A 21,569-nucleotide genomic window follows, 5' to 3' on the forward strand; every position below is an offset into this window, starting at 1 on the left:
AGCCTTTATATAGCTGCAGTTATAAAGGTGTAGAAGTGCCTTACACTGGTATAACTATTTTAGATTCCTGAACTAGGGTTACCATATTTCAGCAAGCAAAAAAGAGGATGGGAGGAGCCCCGCCCCTGCCCCTCCCACTTCCCGTCCCCCTCAGAACCCCCAACCCTCCCCCCGTTCCTTGTCCCCTGACTGCCCCCTCCTGGGACCCCTGCCCCTAACTGCCCCCCAGGACTCCACCCCCTACCTAAGCCTCCCTGCCTCTTGTCCCCTGACTGCCCCAACCCTTATCCACACCCCCACCCCCAGACAGACCCCTGGGACTCCCACGCCCCATCCAACCACTCTCCACCCCCTGACAGGCCCCCCCCCCCGAACTCCCAACCCATCTAAACCCCTCTGCTCCCTGTCCCCTGACTGCTCTGATCCCTCTCCCCACCCCTGCCCCCTGACAGCTCCCCCCCAGAACTCCCAACCCCCCACCCCCCCGCTCCTTGTCCCCTGACTGCCTCCTCCTGGGACCCCTGCTCCTAACTGCCCTCCAGAACCCCACCCCCTACCTAAGCCTCCCTGTTTCTTGTCCCCTAACTGCCCCCTCCTAAGAGCCCCCCCAGGACCCTACCCCCTACCTGTACCCTGACTGCCCAAAACCTTCTCCACCCCCCCCAAAAAGCCCCCCCGAACTCCTGACCCCCCCCCCCCCGTCTCTTGACTGCTCCCTCCAGAACCTCCCTGCCCCTTCTCCTGGCCCCCTTACCCCGCCGCTCAGAACATGGTGTTGGGCTCTGTGCGGAGCCGGACACGTGGCTGCACTCCCCAGCACAACACACAACCCGGTCTCTGCCCCTGCACAGTGCTGCCGGAGTGGGGTGCTGGGCTGCAGGGGAGGAGGAGCTGCCGAGGCCTGATGCAAACGGCCCGGCAGGCCGGCCGGCTGGCTCAGAATGCAGGGAGGCAGGGGTGGGGAGGAGGAGCTCTACAGCAGCTCTGGAATCTAGCCCGGCAAGCTGCAGGGGGAAGGGCTCTGGCTGCCAGAGCCCCATGCGAGAGGCTGACTTTCCTGCAGTCCTCCCAGCCGCGCCTCGCTCTGCATGGGGGGGAAATCCCGGACATTTTGAGTGATTTACAAATCCCCACCCCCCGGACGCTATTTTTAACACAAAAAGGAGGACATGTCCGGGTAAATCCGGACGAATGGTAACCCTACCTGAACAAAAATAAGCTTATCATGGTTACAGGGTTACTTGTACTTCTGTCTCCTTTTCTTGTCTCAGTGCAGTTCCTCAGGTGTTAAGCATCATGCTCTTACCTTTTGTGAGGAATGTGGCGCTGGCAGCTAGCCAGCTCAGGGCATGACCTCAAAGAGGTGTTAATTCACTGTATTTGGGTAACAAAGGAATGTTAAATAGCAGACAGAAGCCCATTCACTTGTGTTGATAAAAATCAAGAATAGACGTTAATTGTATTTACCTTCACCCTATTAGCCTTATACCAGCATAACCAAAATAACCTGTAGTTGCTAAATCCTTTTAATGTCTTGTAACTTTATATTACCTTATAATTAATTTATTATGCAACTATACTCAATTGTCATTGGATCTAAAGGCATGTATTTAACATTTAGATGCAAGTTTACTTAATGAAGAATTGTTTGGCTTTCACGTTGTTTTTACAAGACAGAAGCTTTAGGGGTGAAGCATTAGATCTTCTGACCAAGTGCCATTAGGACTTTTCATAGACTCAAGTGTCTATTCTTCTGTCAGAGGAACACACGTGCTGTGCTAAAATCACTTTCCGGGCTATTTCCAGTTATAGATACTGGGTCTTGGGCATGATCTTGCCATCTCTGAGCCACTGAACACTAAATCGAGGGAGTTTGAGCCATTGGACTGAAATCCCCCCCCCCCCCCCCCCCCCAAAAAAATTTTTTTTAGGACACTCTGAAAGATTCATGGAAGAACTCTTAAGAGACTTATGGAGGTTTAGAAGATGATCTACCTCTGCTAACAACTAGACTCATATATTCTGATTCAACCGTAATGTATTTAATCTGCCTTTAATCCTTTTAATAACTCATTTCTTTTTTCTTAATAAATCTTCAGTTAGTTTACGAAGGATTGGCTAACACAGTATTGTTTTTGGTGAGATCCTGAAGTATCCAGTAACCTGTGGTGAGTGACCAACCCCTTGGGGTTGGAAGAACCTATTGTGTGGTGTGTTTTGGTTTTAATAACCTTACACCATAAAGTCCAGTTTGCCTGCATAGTAAATAGGGGCTGGAATGTCAAGGGGATTGTCTGTATTCCATAAAAACAACAAGGAGTCCGGTGGCACTTTAAAGACTAACAGATTTATTTGGGCATAAGCTTTCATGGGTTAAAAAAAAAGAGAAGGGAGTACTTCACAAGTGGAGAACCAGTGTTGACAGGGCCATCTCCATACATCTGAAGAAGTGAGGTTTTTTACCCACAAAAGCTTATGCCCAAATAAATCTGTTAGTCTTTAAGGTGCCACCGGACTCCTTGATGTTTTTGTGGATACAGACTAACATGGCTACCTCCTGATACTTGACAACATTCTATATTCCAGGAATACTCTTTATTACTGGCTTGGTGAATCTAATGATAGAATAGACCACCGTCTTAGGGGTATCTGCCCTGTTTTCTGACAGTCTGTCTTGAGTTTGGGCATTCTTGGCTGAGAGTCACTCCAGACACCGTGACTGGTGGAATCTTGTGATTCTCCCACTCTTAGACAGCTCCCCAAACTACAGCATATGTATGGCAACTATTTAAGTCCAACTGGCTTCAGTGTCTGCAAGTCCTCCCTTCCAGAGCTGTGACAGTGGTGAATACAGTGATCCAAAACAGCTTTCTTAAAACCAGAGAAAAGGGTTTTTAACACAAGTCATTCATGACTATCTTACCTGTGTCCCCCATTCAGGGAGTGTCTGCTGAAAACCAGCCAAAGTTCTTTGTTCTCTCTTGTGTCTCTTTAGCCAGTTGGCTCTGCATTATCTCTTATCACTTGAAATGTTTGCTAGGAGATGTGACTATCGGTCCCCTGTTCCCTTCCCTTCCCTGGTACTTATCCTGACAAACCTACTTGTGAATTAATTTAATGTATGCTTACCGTAATCACTATCTGTTCAAGATACAATATTCATAAATTATTACAGATTAGCTGACAGTATAAGGACTTATACCGTATAGTTGCATCTACACCAGGACAATTTTGCTGGGTTAGGCTTGCTGGCATATGTAAAGCAGCAAAACTCTTGTAGTGTAGACAAACCCATAGCAAGGTTGTTGCTGAGTATTCTAAAATGCACATGGGGCCATTAGCCCACTAATACACACCTTTTTGTGGCTAAATGCTCTACTTTTGCTATATGTATATGGGGTGGGACATGAACCTTGCTACCTTCAGTGACCAGTGTCTAGGTTTCTCTAAACTGAAAGGTTTTGTCTCTTCTTTGATTATTCAGAGTTTACAAGACAATTAACAAACCTCCTTATGAAGTCTTGAAAACTGATGACCTTTCAAGCAGCCTTCCATCTCTTCAAGACATTCAAGCTGCATACACTAGATTTAAACAGCTGTTTCTGATAGGTAAGTTAAAATTAGAGTTAAATGAGGTGGGAAGAACCAAGGTGTGACAAATATTCCTTTAGAGACTTGCTAATTTTGCCTCCAGATACTCAAATTACGTCTCTAACAGATCTTGAATACGGTTCTTGATTTAAGAAATTGGTGGTCCATTTCTTCTGATTGTATGGTGAAAGGAACTCTTTCTGGATAGTTATCTGATGATGGTCTTTGCAGATCAAGTGAGATTTGTGCGTGTTTGATTGGTGTATTAAACTGGAAGCCTGCTGTTGTCAAAATTGTTAGCCCACACTAACAAGTCACAGTATCCATTAGAAAATGAGTTACAAAAACTTAGAACACAAAGCAATTGGAAACTGACTTAAGTCTCTCATTAAAATCTAATGGTTAAAATAGAACACCGTTAAGCAGATGTCTCAGAGCTCCCATACCTAATTAAAATGAGGTTAAATCAGTGTTTTTAACCCAAAAATACTACCACTGCTTATTTGCAAGTATTTGGCGGGATTTCAGAATATTGGAGAACATCAGTATAATTGGGGTGATAAGAGACTACATTCTCTACAAATGCAATTTAGTTTGACTTCATCCTGATTAACAATGTATATTCCAAACATGATGACTAAATTAACTTTCACCATTTTTGGTGCGCCTTTTTAAATTCTGAAGTGCTGTTTGAGGCTGTCTTCACTGCAGGGTTAACTGGAGTTATCTACACTCCAGTCAACTATTCTTTTGCTAACCTAGCTCAGGTGAGAGAGGTAACACTGCAAAATAACAAGAATGATTTTATGAGCAGCTGACAAGTTGTGCTGCAGCTATATCTCCTGACGCTCAAATTCAGGGGTTTTGTGTGTGGACAGGACTAAAGATAGAGACAACATTTGTGTTAACTGCAGAGAAAACAGTTTTAAAAACAGGCTAGAGAAGAGCTGTTAAATCGTGTAGTCACTCTGCTGTGATTAGGGGGAAGGATTAAATAATTAATTTAAATCACTTGTTTTTGAACAGAACCCATTGATTTAGACCAGATTGTGAATTTGTAGAGCTAATTTGAATTTTTTTTGCTATTGCAATTTTAGGTTAACGTTTGTGAGCTAAATTTTTCAAATGCCACTGATAGGGTCTCATTTGAATTTTATAAGACAGCCATAGGCAGAAACAAAATATTGAAACTTAAGCCTTGATCCTGTGAGCATTTCAGAAGATATGTAACTTTACTTGTGAGGTAGTGTCATTGAAGCCAGTGGGACAACTTGGGCTTTCGTTAAGTATGCACGTAAATGTTTTCAGCATCAGGGTCTAAAACTGTATTTTTATTAAAAATGGTGTAAAATCTTTATCACTTCAAAACAAAATTACTTTAAGAATTGAATTAAAAAAATTAGGCTTTCAATCCATTGACTAAGCTACTGTGAACTCTTCTATGCAAACAGGCCAAAATTTGACTCCTAAGGGTGGGATTTTCAAAAGCACTTGGTGTGTCTTTACTGCAGGGTTATCCTTGGACTCTTACTCAGGTGTTGCCCCTAACAGCTCTCCTGTCCACACACAGAAACCTCTCACCAGGGTTAAATTTTTAACTCGAATTAGCTGGCCTGACTGGTGATGTGGATTAGAGACCAGGTTCTGCTTTCGCTTCAGGCTGATAACCAGCCCATTTCATTGGAGGACAGGAAACAAGCTAAATTACTTCAATGCTGATAGTCCTCCAGTGCCTTCCCACAGTTCTCCACATCTGCCGAGGACCGATAAATTGCCCTGTAATTTACTGGGAAAGAATTGTACAGCAACACACAGAACAAAGGGATATGCTCCAGAAGCCCATGGGGCTTACAGCACCAGTGTGGACACAGGAATGCAGGTAGGGCTTTGCAGTGTGGCTGCCTATATATAGGGTAGGTTAAGCTGGGTGCAGATCATGTGGGCTAACTCTGCAGTGAATACATAACCCTAAGTGATAGGAGCACAAGTCCTACTGACTTAAAGCTGCAAACCCTGATGGCATGTAACCATTTGTTTTCTTGACTTAGGGAAGTTCAGTATATCAAAAGGTGGTGGTGGTTGCAAATATAGCATGCACTATTTATCAGCTGTTGGTGATGTAATCAAAATAAAGATGTTAGTGAGACCCTAGACTTTTTTCAATTTAGATGACCATTTTAAATGTGAAAACTTCTTGGTAGGAAAAATATCTGTATAAAAGTCTGAAATCCTATAACCCTTTATGCACCGAAAGCATGTCCTTGTGAGTTGGTTCTGCAGCTCTTCCACTAGTCTCACTGCCCCTTCTTTCCAGTAGGCCCTCTAGTTTACCTACTAACTTCAACTAGCTAGTGTGTAGCTACTAAACATGTGACAGCCAGCTACCACACAGGATCAGTCTGCCTCCTGGCAGTTTTTCCCCTTTGCAGCTGCTATTAGGCTGCTAATCCAACTGTCTTCTGTTGCTTAGAAACCTCCTCTCCTCCACAGTTGCCATTAATTTCCCCCCATATAGGAAGGAGAAAAGGCAAAAGTTAAGGTAGCTTCCAAGCATGCATGAAGCCCTTGTAATTTGAAAAAAAGATCTTTCAGTGGCTGAGCTACCCTTATTTAAACATATACTGTAACTTGTTACTCTTACAGTTCTATTTAAAAAGAAAGATTTAATGTGTTTTAAAATATGGGGTATATGTAAAAAAAAAAAAAAAAAAACTTTACAGCTTTTTAATAAACTTATTTATTCAGCTGTAGTTTACTGAATACGTGATCACACTGAACAAACATGTTGTGGTTTCTGCTTGTTCAATGATTTCTTGCAGAGGTGTTAAAATGGTCCTAAACAGTGAACCTGTTTGATTCCCTAACTCAGTGATACTCAAGCTCGGAAACTGCAGGTGGCTCTTTAACGTGTCTCTCGCAGGCTCTTTGCAACACATAATATGAAAACACTGTGATTTTAATTATTAACCGATCAGGATGTTTTTGCTATGTTAGTAACCAATTGTAGAATACCTGGTCAGTCATTTTGCTGTGAGAATTGTGTGTGTGAGTAATATGTATTCATATTAAATGAAATAATTAATTCACACTAGTGTGGTTCTTTTGGGTAATGTTGATTGCTAATTTGGCTCCTGAACCACTGATGTAAGGAGTCAGAGCAGTGATACTCAGACAAAATTCTTACTTTATCTTTTAACTACTTATTGTGGTTTTTGTACATGACTATTAGTGTATTAAAGTTCATCTAGATTATTTTAAATGACCAGTTGAATCAGTTAAGAGTCTTATAATTCAGCTCCAAACTAAAACATCTAGATATCAAAATGCTTTGCCACTTAATGAATTGTTTTAAGATAATGACAGTCATACAAGCAAAGTATTTCTTTTAATGGAGTCTTAAAAAGAAATTTCAGAAAAATGTGATGTCTGCCTTTTCCCGCTCTGAGCGAGGGAGCCAGGCTTGTGATAGCAGAGCTGCAGAGAGGTCCCTGCACATCTGCAGGGCCAGCGACATCCGATCCCTGCAGACTCGCTGACTGTTCCGATAAGTATTTTTTGTCAATTTCAGGGTCAGCTGAAATTAATATTTACCAACAGTTATTGATTTTAAAATCAAATCCTGCCAATCCTAAATATATCAAAGTATTTGATTTTTTTTTTACTTTTTTGAAGTATCAAATCTGTTGTGAGCTTCCATACATTTTAAATGAAGAGGCAAGCCTGCTGACTCAAGACATCTTTCTTTTAAGCATGCTAGGAGTTGTATGTAGTCTGTATGAAGCACTCACAAGATGGTGAGGAGGACCATAAAAATATCTAGACAAGTTAAAGTGTTAAGTTCTTTAAATAGTCTGACTGAAAATCTTTTCCCCATAATTGCTGCACTTGGGGATGTCAAAATTCCACTAGCTCCCCAGTTGTTCAGAGTTTAAGGCTAGACAAGACCTGAATATATATGATGTAAAACTATATTTGGGGGGGGGGGGGGAGGAGGGGCTTAATTCTTTATATTGGAGGCAAACAGGGCACATACGTAATTTTTCTGTGCGTGTCAACTGTAAAATTCTTCCAGAGCTACTTGTTACACCTTCCAGAACTTGCTGCTTGGGTTTGGAGCAGTTCAAGGCACTGTCAGATCATTAGACTTAAAATTGCTTTCTTTAGTAACTTGGCCTTGTCTGATCTACACCTATGGGAGGATCATATCCCCTTAAAGTCTGTCTCTGAAAAGAAGGGATTTCTGTTCATCTCCTAAAGCAAACAACATTTCATACGTTTTACTGTTTTTTGGATGGATCCTATATGCAATCCACTATTGCAGGGGAAGGAGAAGTTTGCATATATTGGGCTTTCTTTATCCTGTGACCCACAAGATGAAAACTGATCTGCAATTAAAGGGACACTTAGGTTAAAATTGACCCTTCTTTAAAAACTCTTAACTCTCTCAAAACCTGTTTTAGTTCATTGAATCTTTATATTCAAACAGTGTATTCTTGCACTTCATTCCTATTAACTGAAAATAGGCCAGTTCTTGTCTTTCTGCTTCTAGTGCATTTTTAGCTCACCGATAATGTTTAAATTGTCAACCCTTCAAGCGAACCAATAGTGTCTCCTCCTCTGCAGCCCCCAGAGTACTCAAACTGCCTCCTGTGAATCCAGAAAGGAGGTGGGGAAGAAATAGCTGCTCTTCCGAATATTTTGGAAGGGCAGAGGGTGGATTGGGAATTGATATGTGGAGGCAGATAACTTATTCAGGGGGTTGAGGCAGGGAATTCAGGGATGGTTCACTGAGTAAGGGGGAGAGGGTGGCTTGTGTGGGCAGACCTGATCAGTCAGGTTTGAGGGTGAACTAGGAATGGCTTGGAGTGCAGAGGATGAACTGATGGATTCTGCATGGTGTAGGAAAGAAAGGAAGAGAATTGGTGGGAGGGATGGGAGTAGGAAAATAACCAGAGAATTTTTTAAAAAGCATGGAGTGAACCGAAAAGAGAACAGGGAACAGATACCAGAACACAGAAGGAAAGAACTGGGTCTAAGGATCATATGTGAGAGCTATGGGAGAGAGATAAGGGCAAGAATTAGTAAGATGTCATGGGGACAGAAAACTAGGAAGTGAATGAAGGGAAAGACTTGAAAGGGCAGGGAAGGTGTCAAGGAAGCAAAGTTCCCAATAAAAAACACTGTCAGGAAAGTAAAGAAGATTGAAGAGTTCTTGAGGAAGAACAAAACAAGGGATATGCAGCAAATCTCAAACTCAGAGTGAGTAGCAGCAGAAACACTTTTTTGTGTGGGAGAAGCTTTTTTAGTTTGTGGAATGAGGTAGACTTGAGTCCTGGAGCAAGGCCTGGGGTCTAGTGCTCTTACAGTGTGTATAGAGAAGATGATCAGGTGTTTTGTTTTACTTTTTTAATTGAAATTTACAAAAATCTTAAACCCTTCTGCAAACTAGTGTCAGCTTTGGTTATATGTCTGTTGGGTCCCTGGGATTTTAGTACCTATTTGATTTAAAAGGAAGCAGTCAACTTGATACTTAATCAGTTTCAGAAAAGTTTAAACAAAAAGTTTAAAGTAGCTTAATGTACTGCACTTGCCTGAATCCCATTGCCAATTCTGTGGTTTTACTATTCCATTTTCTTATTTCCAATGTTTCTCTCCCCATTGAGACAACTTTATTTAGAATTCTAAATAAGCAGGTAGGTCTCAGAATGTTGTTCAGCATAAAATGTGCTCTAAAAATACAAAAATTGGTATATAGAAGATTACTGAGAACTCACATCTCCAGTTTAATCTCCTCTTGTCTCCACATAACACTCCACAAACTTCCTTATTTGGTTTCCCTAGGTATGGACCTACAGTAGTGAATACTGGAATCCAAACTTTCTTCAGATGGTTTTAGAAATATTTTCATGAAGCTTTATAAAGGGTTGTAAAACTACTTTTTACATAACTTTATATTTTGGGCCCAAACTAGGTGTTCACTTTTAAAAAATGAACAGGTTTGATTAAATCTAACTAAGATTCCTTTACAATCTTAAAAGAAAACTTAGTCTGTTGGATGCCTGATGTCCACTCTGGTTGAAGGGGTTGTTTTTATTTGACAGACCACTGTTAACTAGCATGATGCTTGCACTCACATTCCAATTTTCTATTTTTACAGATAACAGTACAGACTTCTGGGATACTGATGTAAAATGGTTTTCATTACTGGAGAGCACAAACTGGCTGGAAATTGTTAGGTTTGTTAATATATGTTCTTTGGGTTCAGTCTTTATTAAATGAATCTCTGGTGATTTTTCTAGCTATAGTTATTGGAAAACTAGTTTTAAATCAGTAATGCTTTTTATATTAAATGAATTTTTGGGGATCTTTATCAAAACACTTTGGTTCAGGAGTCTGAGATGCATAGAATACATAGCTTAATCAATTTCTTTTCTTTATGATCCAATATCAATAAAAAATGTACATGCGACAGCCAGAGCAGATGCACTGTAAAACAGCTGTTTGGAGGACAGAAACCTCCCAAACTCTGGTCACTAAACTTTTCTCATTGGTGGAAAGGGCCTTCACATCACCTGTTTCATAAACTTCATCAAGAATGGAAGAATAAATGAAAACCTGAGGAAAGACTTCTTGAAGCCTCAGACTTCTGGACTACAATAGAGTGCATGCCATCACACCCCATAGACGGTATCTGGAGAAAAGATTTGTAGTACTGTGGACTACATGTGTACTGGGGACACTTAAATTCTCACTTGTGCTCATGCTAATTCAGGTGAACTGGTGGGAACCATAGTGCAGATGAGTCTGGTGACTAAATTCATTTTTTTTCAGTGGTGTAGCAATACTTGTTGCAAAGCAAACCCAACTGAAATAGTGGTCATCTGCACTACTGGTAGCTATAGCATAAAGTCCAGATCACCTGAACCAGTGATTACAACTGTGAGTAATTTTTTGTAAGCTTTATATGTAGACAAGGCCTTAAACAAAAAAAATTCTTCTGCATGTGAAGCTAGGTGTCCTGCAAAAGTCTGTCTTCAGTAAAATACGCAAATGGAATCTGTCTCAGAAATTTAAGTTTTTGACATGAGTTACCACTGCTGAGCAGCAGTGGAATTGTGGAAACTGAGGTTAAGACTGCAAAGGCAACAACTGGCCAAATATGCAAATTGGCAACATTTCTAACTTAAAAGCAATTTTCTATTGAAAGGAAGGTCTGAAACAGTGGGAAAACCATGTGAGAACTTGAAATATCCAACTTCTTGGGTTTCCAAACGTCTCTTATCCTGAACTCCAGAATATGGAAAACCTGTCCTGATCTCCTGAAATCTCCTGTGTAGTATCCGCCTGTGTTTATAGAATTCCTATGTGTAAAATTGAGAAGTAAGTACGATCAGATATATAACACATTTTTCTTTATTGGAGATCGACCAAAAAATTTTGAAAACAGCGACAGTGGTTGGAGACATTACCTCTAAGGATACTAAAACCCTGTTCCTCCCTCCCCACCCCCTGACCTCACCCGACGACCAGAGGAGTAGTATGATACATTGTTTGCACTCTCTTCTCCTCTTTGCTGGATTGCATTTCCCTTTTCTGGGTTGCCTGTGAGTTTATACAAGTATTTTTCAACCTTCATGCATTAAAGTGTGAGCATAACTTCTAGAGATAAACACAATCAAACCAAATGCAAACTTCTAGCCAAATTCACATCCTCACTCTTGGGGAAAAAAAGCAATTTCCCTTATTTGGCACAGTTTGCTCTGCAGATTCTTGGCACTTCAGCAAGCAGTCTCTTCGTTCTGGGATCCAGACTTCTGAATGAAGCAATATGACAAAATAGACACTGAAGGTGAAAGTACTGATTTATGTTGGCTCCTTTGCAAGAATCTCACCTCTGTGTGCCAATGTAACAAGTCGCTAACTTTAAAGATAGGTTTGAACTTACCCAAAACTTCTCCAAATTGTTTTTGTATTTCCTTTTTAAAAAAATCTCTTGTTCTTCCTTGGGAGAAAATGCTGTCTCTAACGTGAAAAAGTTTGGCTTTTATTTGCATTTTCAGAGGCTTTGGTTAATCACCATCCCCAAACGCTTACAGAAAATATTTTCCTACCTTTCAAGCTTGTTGAGGATTCCTATATTGCTCTCAATGTAAAGCACAATAATAATTCTTTATAACACGCAGTTAGAAAAAGACCAGAATGAAGTAAACTCTACTTGAAGGAGGCTAGATATATTGATGTGCTATGAATGCCTACAACAGAAAGATAATTATAAAGTAGAAATATAAAACTACTCTTCAAAAATGTGCACATTGGAAATCGAAACTTTTGTAAAATCAGAAAACAAAAAAACTTCTGATCCCAAAGATTAAATTTAAAACATGAATTGTAATTGGATAAAATTTGAGAGAAACAGTCTAAAACACAAACTTGATTAAGGAATCTGCTCTACCCAAACTTGCTTCTGATTGGCATGGTAGTTTTTTTTTCAGGGGAAACTAATGTAACAGATCACTGAAACTATATATGAACTGTCATAATGCTGCTTAAACTGAACTAGTTGAAAACCACATTTGAGAATATTCGTTGTCTTATTTCTCCATACCACATTAGGCGATGTCTGAAAAAAGCAATAGAGGTGGTTGAATATCTGGAAGGACAGAACACAAACGTTCTCCTTGTAGGTAAGAATCTTTCATCAAGAGATGATCGTATCAGATAAATCTTCTCTTTATTCCTCCCACCCGCCTACCACCTCGAGAAATGTACTGACTTTAAGATACACCATTAAATATATATAAGGAAGGGGAAATAATGGTAAACAGAGTTTAAAATTCATACACATCTGCTCTATTTAATGTTGTGGCAATTCACATACAAAACTTCCATCTGTACTGCAACTGGTGTTTCCTTTATTTGAGATTTGGCATGCGTAGTCTCAGCACATAAGGGAATCACTTGAAGGGGGTGAAGATAAATATAACAGTCCTTCAATAATTCGAGTCAAAATAATTTTTTTTATTAATGCTTTTTGGTCTAACAACTTTAAGTTTAACTTTAACCCCCTAATATAGTTATACAAACTGCTAAATAAAAAGCAAATGGAAAGTTGAATCTATTCTGTGAGTGTGTGTGTGTGTGTGTGTACCAGAGTTTGCTCAAATAACGTGTTTTTTATTATTGTCATTGTGAACGTTGTACAAGGGATAATGGTTTAATTCGGCCTACGCAGAAAGGACAGAGTATGTTTATCTGATACATGTATCAGAGGGGTAGCCGTGTTAGTCTGAATCTGTAAAAAGCAACAGAGGGTCCTGTGGCACCTTTGAGACTAACAGAAGTACTGGGAGCATAAGCTTTCGTGGGTAAGAACCTCACTTCTTCAGATGCAAGTAATGGAAATCTCCAGAGGCAGGTATATATCAGTGTGGAGATAACGAGGTTAGTTCAGTCAGGGTGGGTGAGGTGCTCTGATCACCTACAGTCCTCAGCTTAAACCTCTCCAACGCATCATCAGTGATCTACAACCCATCCTGGACAATGATCCCTCACTTTCACAGACCTTGGGAGGCAGGCCAGTCCTCGCCCACAGACAACTTGCCAACCTTAAGCATATTCTCACCAGCAACCAAGCACTGCACCATAACAACTCTAACTCAGGAACCAACCCATGCAACAAACCTCGATGCCAACTCTGCCCACATATCTACACCAGCAACACCATCACTGGACCTAACCAGATCAGCTACAACATCACCGGCTCATTCACCTGCACGTCCACCAATGTTATATATGCCATCATATGCCAGCAATGCCCCTCTGCTATGTACATTGGCCAAACTGGACAGTCACTACGCAAGAGGATAAATGGACACAAGTCAGATATCAGGAATGGCAATATACAAAAACCTGTAGGAGAACACTTCAACCTCCCTGGCCACACAATAGCAGATGTAAAGGTAGCCATCTTACAGCAAAAAAACTTCAGGACCAGACTCCAAAGAGAAACTGCTGAGCTCCAATTCATTTGCAAATTTGACACCATCAGATCAGGATTAAACAAAGACTGTGAATGGCTATCCAACTACAGAAACAGTTTCTCCTCCCTTGGTGTTCACACCTCAACTGCTAGCAGAGCACCTCACCCACCCTGACTGAACTAACCTCGTTATCTCCACACTGATATATACCTGCCTCTGGAGATTTCCATTACTTGCATCTGAAGAAGTGAGGTTCTTACCCACGAAAGCTTATGCTCCCAGTACTTCTGTTAGTCTCAAAGGTGCCACAGGACCCTCTGTTGCTTTTTATCTGATACATGGCCATTCTGAGAATAGTTGTTGCATTTACATGCACATGTAGTCACCAGTGAACAGTATATGATGTACAGGATCATGCCCTAACTACTGGTCTATAATCTAAAGCTTAGTCTACATATCTGTGTATTTAATGGCAAAGTAGATTTTCTCAGACATGTTAGTTTCCTCGAATTGTGGGTCAACTCTTAAAATACCATAAACTGAGACTGGGAGCTCTGTCTTGTATTGAAAATATTAAATGAGGGAGTTATTTTTATGTTAAATAATTGGGAGAGGGTATTAGAGAATACAGTAGTTCGAAATATACAAATATATTGAGTGCTGGCAAACATGCTGCATGTCTCAAAGGCATAGACAGGTATTTGCCACAAAAAGCCTGCAATCTAGGAGACAAGACAGTATGGGAAGCAAGGAGATATTACAAAGCAAAATGAATGAGGCACAATTTGGTATACACCTTGTTCCATGACTATCCCCTTCCTCCCATGTCTCTTCCCTTTAGTTGTTCCCTTTTGCCATCTGTCAGCTCATCCAGTCCTCCATCATTACCACCTCTGTCGTCTTTTCACATCATGAACATTTGGATTGAGTGTAGGGGATAAAGCACATGGGGGCAAAGCAGAGGAACTACTTGGGAGATGGCCTCAAGCATCTAGTGTGTAGTGTCTCTCTCTCCCTGCTGGAGAACAGCAGAAGCCAGAATTGATACATACAAACTTTGAATACTCTTTTGAAGATCAAGTTTCATATTAAGGCTTCAGTAGGTGAGCTAGAGATGTGAACCAGAGTGGATTATCAGTGTGTCTAGTTCTATGTAAAATGCCAAATGTATGAATTGGGTTTTTTCATAAGCTGACTAGTAAATGTATTTTTCTAGGGCAGTTGTAGCTTGACCTGACAGGAGCTTTTTAGACGTCAAACTAAATTTCCTTGAATTAACAAATTGTTAAATACAATAGAGCCTTTTTTGAGGGAGAATGTTAATTTTTCACAGAAAATGCAAGAACAAGTTTTAGATGCTTAGATACAGGATGATTTTCAGTGTGGAAGAGAAGACCATGGAATAAGACCATAAAACAGAATAGTACTTACTGCAATGTTACCTATTAACATCTTTTTCTGTAAAGACACTACCAGTGCAGTGGGTATTAAGCCCCTCTTAAAAAGTCTCTTCCTTAGGCATCCAAGTCTAAACAAATATTAGAAAATTTTTTGGTCAAAATTATATTTCCATAAGCATTAGTCACGCCAAACTAATGTGAACAAGCATTTAAATGGTGAGGGGAGCAATATGCATTACCAGTGTGACCACTTTTTGTCTTTTCAATACTATTTTCTAGAGGAGAATGCCTCTGATCTGTGCTGTGTGATCTCCAGTCTAGTTCAAGTGATGATGGATTCACACTACAGAACAAAGTTTGGCTTTCAGAGCCTTATTCAGAAAGAGTGGGTAATGGGAGGACATTGTTTTTTGGATCGCTGCAACCATTTACGGCAAAACGACAAAGAGGAGGTATGTTTCTTGACTCTTGGTTATGTACAGCTTCACAAAGCTTGTTCACTGTGAGGGATGGTGTTGGGTGTTTGGGCTAACGGGGTCTGCTTTGAAAATGTCTTAATTGTAAATCTTGCCTTATGGATTGCAGATACTTCATTGTCTATTCTTTATTCCATTGGGAAATAACTTTTTAAAACTTTACCTTGATGACGTGTTATCTTGGAATATTGCTATTCACTAGGTTACAATACATATCTTAAAAAAAAAAAAAAATCACACTAATCTGTTTAAGATAAGTATTTCATCATTCATAAACTTGCAGTACAGCGTGCTCCAGAGGTGACAATTCCACCATAAATATGCCTGTCTGATTGCACTCTTTGGAATGGAGTTCCTGTCTTTGAAGGAGGTGTAGCGAAACACTCCAAAGTTGTCTTTCTAAAATAGTAGAGAGCATAGAGCAGAAGCATAGAGTTAACTAATCAGGCAGGGGAGTGATTTGAAACATCCATGTTTGGGATTCCATGCAATATTGATTTTTAACATGGATTTAATTAGATTTCCCTGTGTAGTTTGAGTTCTAGGAATAAGCTAATGGTTATTTTTTATCGAGAGAAGGGAATCTATAGCTTCTGAAACATTTTAGCATGGCTTCCAGTGACTCTTGATCCAAACTAATCTCTAGCTTTCACTGCTAATCCAGTGGTGCTGGCAGATCTACAGTTTTCATCACAAGCTAATGCATTTCATGTCTAGTGCAAAAAGGCAAATTGTTAAGCTAAAGATTAGCAATTGGCATAACAAAATTTTAAACTGTATGTGTCAGCAAAGAGCAAACTATGCTTTGTCTTAGACCAGTGGTCACTAACCAGTCAATCGCACTCTCTGGCTGCTAAAAGTCAGGCGGTGTGACAGGGCTGCCAGTAAGGCAGGATCCCTGGCAGCCCTGGCCCCACGCTGCTCCCAGAAGCAGCCAGCACGCCCCTGGGGGAGGGCAGGGGTCTCCCTCTGCGCGCTGCTCCTGCCTGCAAGCACCGCCCTCTCAGCTCTCATTGGTTGGGAACGGGGCACTGGGGCCAATGGGAGCTGCAGGAGTGGTGCCTGCAGAGAGGGGAGTCATGTGCCCCTCCCCAGGGGGCGCCTTGGGGCCCCTTTCGGGAGCAGGGTGGGCCGATCGGGAGCCGCCCAAGGTAAGTGCCGCCCAGAGGGAGCCCACACCCCGGCCCTGAGCCCCCTCCTGGAGCCAGCACACCATACTCACTCCTGCACCCCTCCCCCATCCCTGGTTCCCCTCCCAGAGCCTGCACCCCCTCCTTTACCCCTACATTCTGCCCCAGCCTGGAGCCCCCTCCTACACCCAAACATCCTCCCAGAGCTTGCACCCCTCACCTGCTTCTGCACCCCTGCCCCAGGCTCAGCCCGGAGCCCCCTCCCACATTCTGAACCCCTCGGCCCCAGCTCAGAGCCCACACACCCTTCTGAATCCCAACCCGTCCCAGCCCGGTGAAACTGAGTGAGGGTGGGGGAGAGCGAGCGACAGAGAGAGGGGGGGAATGGAGTGAGCAGGGCTTTGGGAAAGGGGCTGGGTAGATCCTGGGATGCACTTAAATTCAAAAAGTGATCTTGTGCGTAAAAAGGTTGGAGGCCACTGTCTTAGACAAAACAAGTGGGTAAAACATTTCAACACAATTCACTATAAATCCAGATTGCTGTTTTTAGATAATTTGAATGTCTCCAAATACAAACCTATTTAGAAGTAAACCATCTGCATGATAGGCCAACGTGTGGTGTCTTTATTTTTATTTTTTTTCCCCCCTGAAATTGATTTAATATTTCTTTTTATTTAGGCTCCTATTTTTCTGCTCTTCTTAGATTGTGTTTGGCAGTTGGTACAACAGTATCCTCCGGCATTTGAGTTCACTGAGACTTACTTAACTGTCTTATCAGACAGTCTCTATATACCGATTTTTAGCACCTTCTTCTTCAATTCACAGCATCAAAAGGACGCTAACATGGTAAGGGTGTACTTTTGGGGAAGTGGTGTGTTAGACAACCCTTTTGCCAACAGTATGGGTAATATTTAACAAAAATTGACTGGCATTAGAATTAGCTACAAAATTATGTTTCCAAGGAAAATTTGAGGGCAGTGTGATCTAGAGGAATGAACACAGGGTGTGGAGTTTGGAGGTGCTGAGTTTTGATCCTGATTCCGCCATTGACTTGTGGCTTTAGGTAAGTAATTTCATCTCTTTGATGTCGTCAAACTGTAAAAGTCAGATACTTGAGCAGGAGTGTTAAGATTAATATCTATGTTTCAAAAACAGTGCTATAGATCTGTTTTTGTTGCTACTGTTCTATCAAAATAGGGATTTATTTATGGGAGTGTAAGACTTCAAGAATAACTAAAATATCTTTAAAAGATGTCTAGTACTGCTACAGCTGTGGACTGGCTGCTCTGTATTCCGTGGCCACAGAATTCATTTGCTGTAGAATTGTGCTTGAGAATCCACACTTCACTTCTTGTACATTTCGTGTAGCCCCCTTGATAGTAGAAAACCTTGAAAACATGAATCAACTGTGTAGATTTAGGAAGGACATGCATTGATTCAAACAGCCTGAAAAAATAGCTGATATTCAGTGTTCCATTCATTTATCTCAGTGGTTCGCAAAATGTTACAGGGGGTTCTCGGGAACAGATTCCCTAATGACGGACAGAGCTGTCCCTAGGGACCACAGGCAGCCTGGAGCCTCTGGACTTCCAAGAGCTAAGCAGATCAAAGCAAACATATCTATTACATTGAGGAGATTTAAATTTCAAGACTCCTTGTAAGAAATGGAAAGGGAGGTGGATATTTTTTGCTGTTTTTAAAATTAAATAGGCAGCTAGTATTGGTTTTTAAAATTATTATGAAGAACAAGTTTAAGGTTTGTTGTACCGTGTGTTGTTTGCCTGGACTGCTCAAGACCTGAATGCTTGTGTAGGAAGAACTCTTTGAGTTGGCTTCTTAAATACCTTCATGCTGTTTCACATCTGATGCTCCTTAATGAAACATAGGAGCCTTGTCTTATAACAGGCTTATTCAAAGTGATACAAGCGATGAAAGTGAGATTTTGGAAGAGTGTTGCCATTTTCATAATGTAATAAAAATACTGTAATGATAAATAATAAGTGTGTAATAAGCATGTCATAAAAACAAATTTTATATTTCCAGGATCACTGATTTTATAATTTGTATTCAGGTAAAGGAGAAAATCTCTGGAAATACTCATTTTTACTAGGGGGTTCGCGAGACTTGACACTTTAGTGAAAGGGGTTAACAGGTTGTTAAAGTTTGGGAACCACGGATCTATCTGGAGTGTTAACTGTTATGTTTAAAATATAATTCAGTTGGCAACATTATCATTTTAGCAGACACACCTTTTAATGTGCTTATCTCACAATCCTAAACTGCCTCCCAGGTGTCACAAGCTCTGTCAGTCTCCTACTTAGCTTTCAAACCTCCAGTTTCCCTTTTGACAATCTTCAAGAAGCAATTAGGGATTTTCACTGCAATAACCTGGCATGTTGAAAACCCAACAGGGAGACAGTGTAAAATAAAATGGTTAATACCAAAATAAACAGAGGTTACTGTATAGACTGCATTAATATCTATATTTAAAAACCTCTGTTTTTTTAAATTTTATCTGAGTTTACTGCAGAATCCAGGGATCTAGCTGCAGAATTGTCCAGCTTGCTACCGAGTATATAGGGCTTTGTCTAAGATTCGGATTTCTTCTTAAGAGTCTTGTGGAAATCTGTTCTTGACCACCTCTAACTAATTGTTCTGTTTGTTTTGGCAGCCTGGAGAAGGCCACAATGCACAAAGCAGCCATTTCAGGTTTCTCACAGTTTGGGATTGGTCTGTGCAGTTTGAACCTAAAGCACAGGTTTTGCTCAACAACCCTCTTTATGTGGAGAAGCCAAAACTGGACAAAAGTCAGCGGAAAACTACACGATTCAAAGTAAGATGTTCAATCAACTTCATTCAGAAACCATAAAAATACATTTTCCACTTTTGTGCAAGTCATTTATACTTGAGACAAATATACTTGGAGCCAAAACTTACACTGTATTTGGTGAGATTTAAAAGCCCACATTAGAATCCAAAGGATTCTGAGCCCTCTTCTTGCACTAGCAAGAAGCAGATCTGTTTGATCTGCCTCCTACCGCTGCAAATGAATGCAGAAACACTTAGATGGAAGAGCTAACCTGGGCTACTATGTTGGATCATTAGTTGGCAAAAGGGTGAATGTAGTGATAACTTCAGTATATTGCTTATTGTAGTGCCAAAGCATTTATTACCAATCTGTTTAATAGACAGTTTATTAGACTTGCTTTGCTGTGGTTCATGAAACATCTAATCCAAATGCATAGTTTAATTTTAAATCTGATGGATTACCTTAATCTGAGTTTGATCTGGTAACTAATGGGTCTGTTACAGTATTTTTAAGATTGTCATGGGCACCCAGTTTTTTTGTTATAGGGTAGTAAAAATTCATATAAAATATACTTGGTTTCTCTCATGGCATTGCTTGGTGTCTAACTAGGAGTTTTTCATCGTAAATTTCCTGGGGCTGGGGCTAAACGTTCTGTTCTGTACTAAGACCACTAACTGCTCACAAATAACTATGATGAGTATCTGGACAGCTACATCATTATGCTGAGAAACTGCAATTTGGAGGCTGAACAGTGTGAAAATATAAATTTTCTTTAGTCTGCATGGGCTGCTTGAAATCAGTGCTTTACTGGAGTTGTTTTATCACTTTTAATCTCTATAGGTCCCTAAAAGTGCTTTTAAAATCTGCCTCTTATTTTGCTGAAAAAAAGACTTCATGGCCCAGAGATATTGAGTTGCTGTAGTTGGAGATCAAATAAGTGGGAATTTCAGTACAAGGCAACAAAACTAGTATAGTACTAAGTCTTATGAAACCAAGCTGACACAAACGGGCTTTTTTTCTCTGACTTGGTGCATTGGCTGCCTCAGTAGCTTGTATATTGTAACATCGACCATATACACCGCAGACAAAGGTATGGGTTAAATAATGAAGGGTTAAATAATAAACCAGCATGGCTTTGTTTACCAGTAGGTGTCTTAGTAATTCAGCATTATTTGAATATAACTTTTGTATAACGTGGCTCATTTCAAACGTTGGCTTCAATGTAGAATATAGTTCCAGTGCAGTTTACCTCAGTGCATTTATTCATTTTTTTTCTTTATTTTTTTTTTAAGCATCAACGACAGCTTTCTTTGCCACTGACGCAAACAAAATCTTCTCCAAAAAGAGGATTTTTCAGGGAGGAAACTGATCACTTTATTAAAAACATTCTGGGCAAAAGAATTAGCAAACTGATAAATTCTTCAGATGAGCTTCATAATAACTTTACAGAATTCTATGATAGCTGGCACTGTAAACCTATTGACTTTCATGGACTTCTGCTGCCTCACATTGAAGGGCCAGGAATCAAAGTTTGGGCGCAGCGATATTTACGATGGATTCCTGAAGCACAGCTGCTTGGCGGTGGTACAGTTGCCACTGCAACTAAAATCTTGGACATGATAGAGGAAGTTCAGAGCTTACAGAAGAAAATGGATGAAAAACATAGTCTGACAGTCCCTCAAGGCAGGGAAGCTCTTCCTATGCTGAGAAATTCTGCCCGTTTGTCATCCTTGTTTCCATTTGCTTTGCTTCAAAGACATTCTCTCAAGCCAGTTCTGCCCACCAGCACCTGGAAAGACTTGGAAGATGAGGATGACTTGGCCAAGAGAGATGATGAGTTTGTTGATTTAAGTGAAGTGATTTAACATGACTCAAACCGAAAAATTAAAGTATTGGCACAAATTTCAGTGAGAGCTGTACATGTTAAACTTCAGGTTTAAATGTTATGCTGTATCTTAATGATGGAATTCTTCCCTTCAAGTGTCTGCATCTGACTTCAGCCAGTGTGCTAAAATCTTAACCTAGATCTTTAGCACAGAAAGAACCAGCTATCATAATTAATATTTTATATAGTCTGTGGAAAGACATTGATATACTTCCATTTCAGTCTAGCAATGTTTACTGCAGACAGATTTTACATGGGTTCAAGAGAGACACTGCTTTTTTTTTTTTTTTTTTTTTTT

At 40.5% G+C, this 21,569-nt stretch overlaps 1 protein-coding gene across 4 annotated transcripts in view; it reads left to right on the forward strand.

The window, feature by feature from the left end:
* The window catches only part of MTMR12 (myotubularin related protein 12), a 63,436-nt gene extending 42,143 nt beyond the window's left edge, over positions 1-21,293 (forward strand). For all 4 annotated transcript variants that reach the window (XM_054032211.1, XM_054032212.1, XM_054032213.1 and 1 more), the window contains 7 exons: positions 3,485-3,609; positions 9,749-9,827; positions 12,205-12,275; positions 15,251-15,423; positions 17,256-17,423; positions 19,249-19,410; positions 20,679-21,293. In XM_054032211.1, coding sequence (XP_053888186.1) covers positions 3,485-3,609; positions 9,749-9,827; positions 12,205-12,275; positions 15,251-15,423; positions 17,256-17,423; positions 19,249-19,410; positions 20,679-21,251 — 1,351 coding nt within the window. In that variant the 3' untranslated portion in view covers positions 21,252-21,293. The remainder of the gene's footprint in view (positions 1-3,484; positions 3,610-9,748; positions 9,828-12,204; positions 12,276-15,250; positions 15,424-17,255; positions 17,424-19,248; positions 19,411-20,678) is intronic.
* The last annotated feature ends 276 nt before the right edge of the window (positions 21,294-21,569 follow it).

Source organism: Malaclemys terrapin, chromosome 6 (genome assembly GCF_027887155.1).
Source record: "Malaclemys terrapin pileata isolate rMalTer1 chromosome 6, rMalTer1.hap1, whole genome shotgun sequence".
Lineage (NCBI taxonomy): Eukaryota > Metazoa > Chordata > Testudines > Emydidae > Malaclemys > Malaclemys terrapin.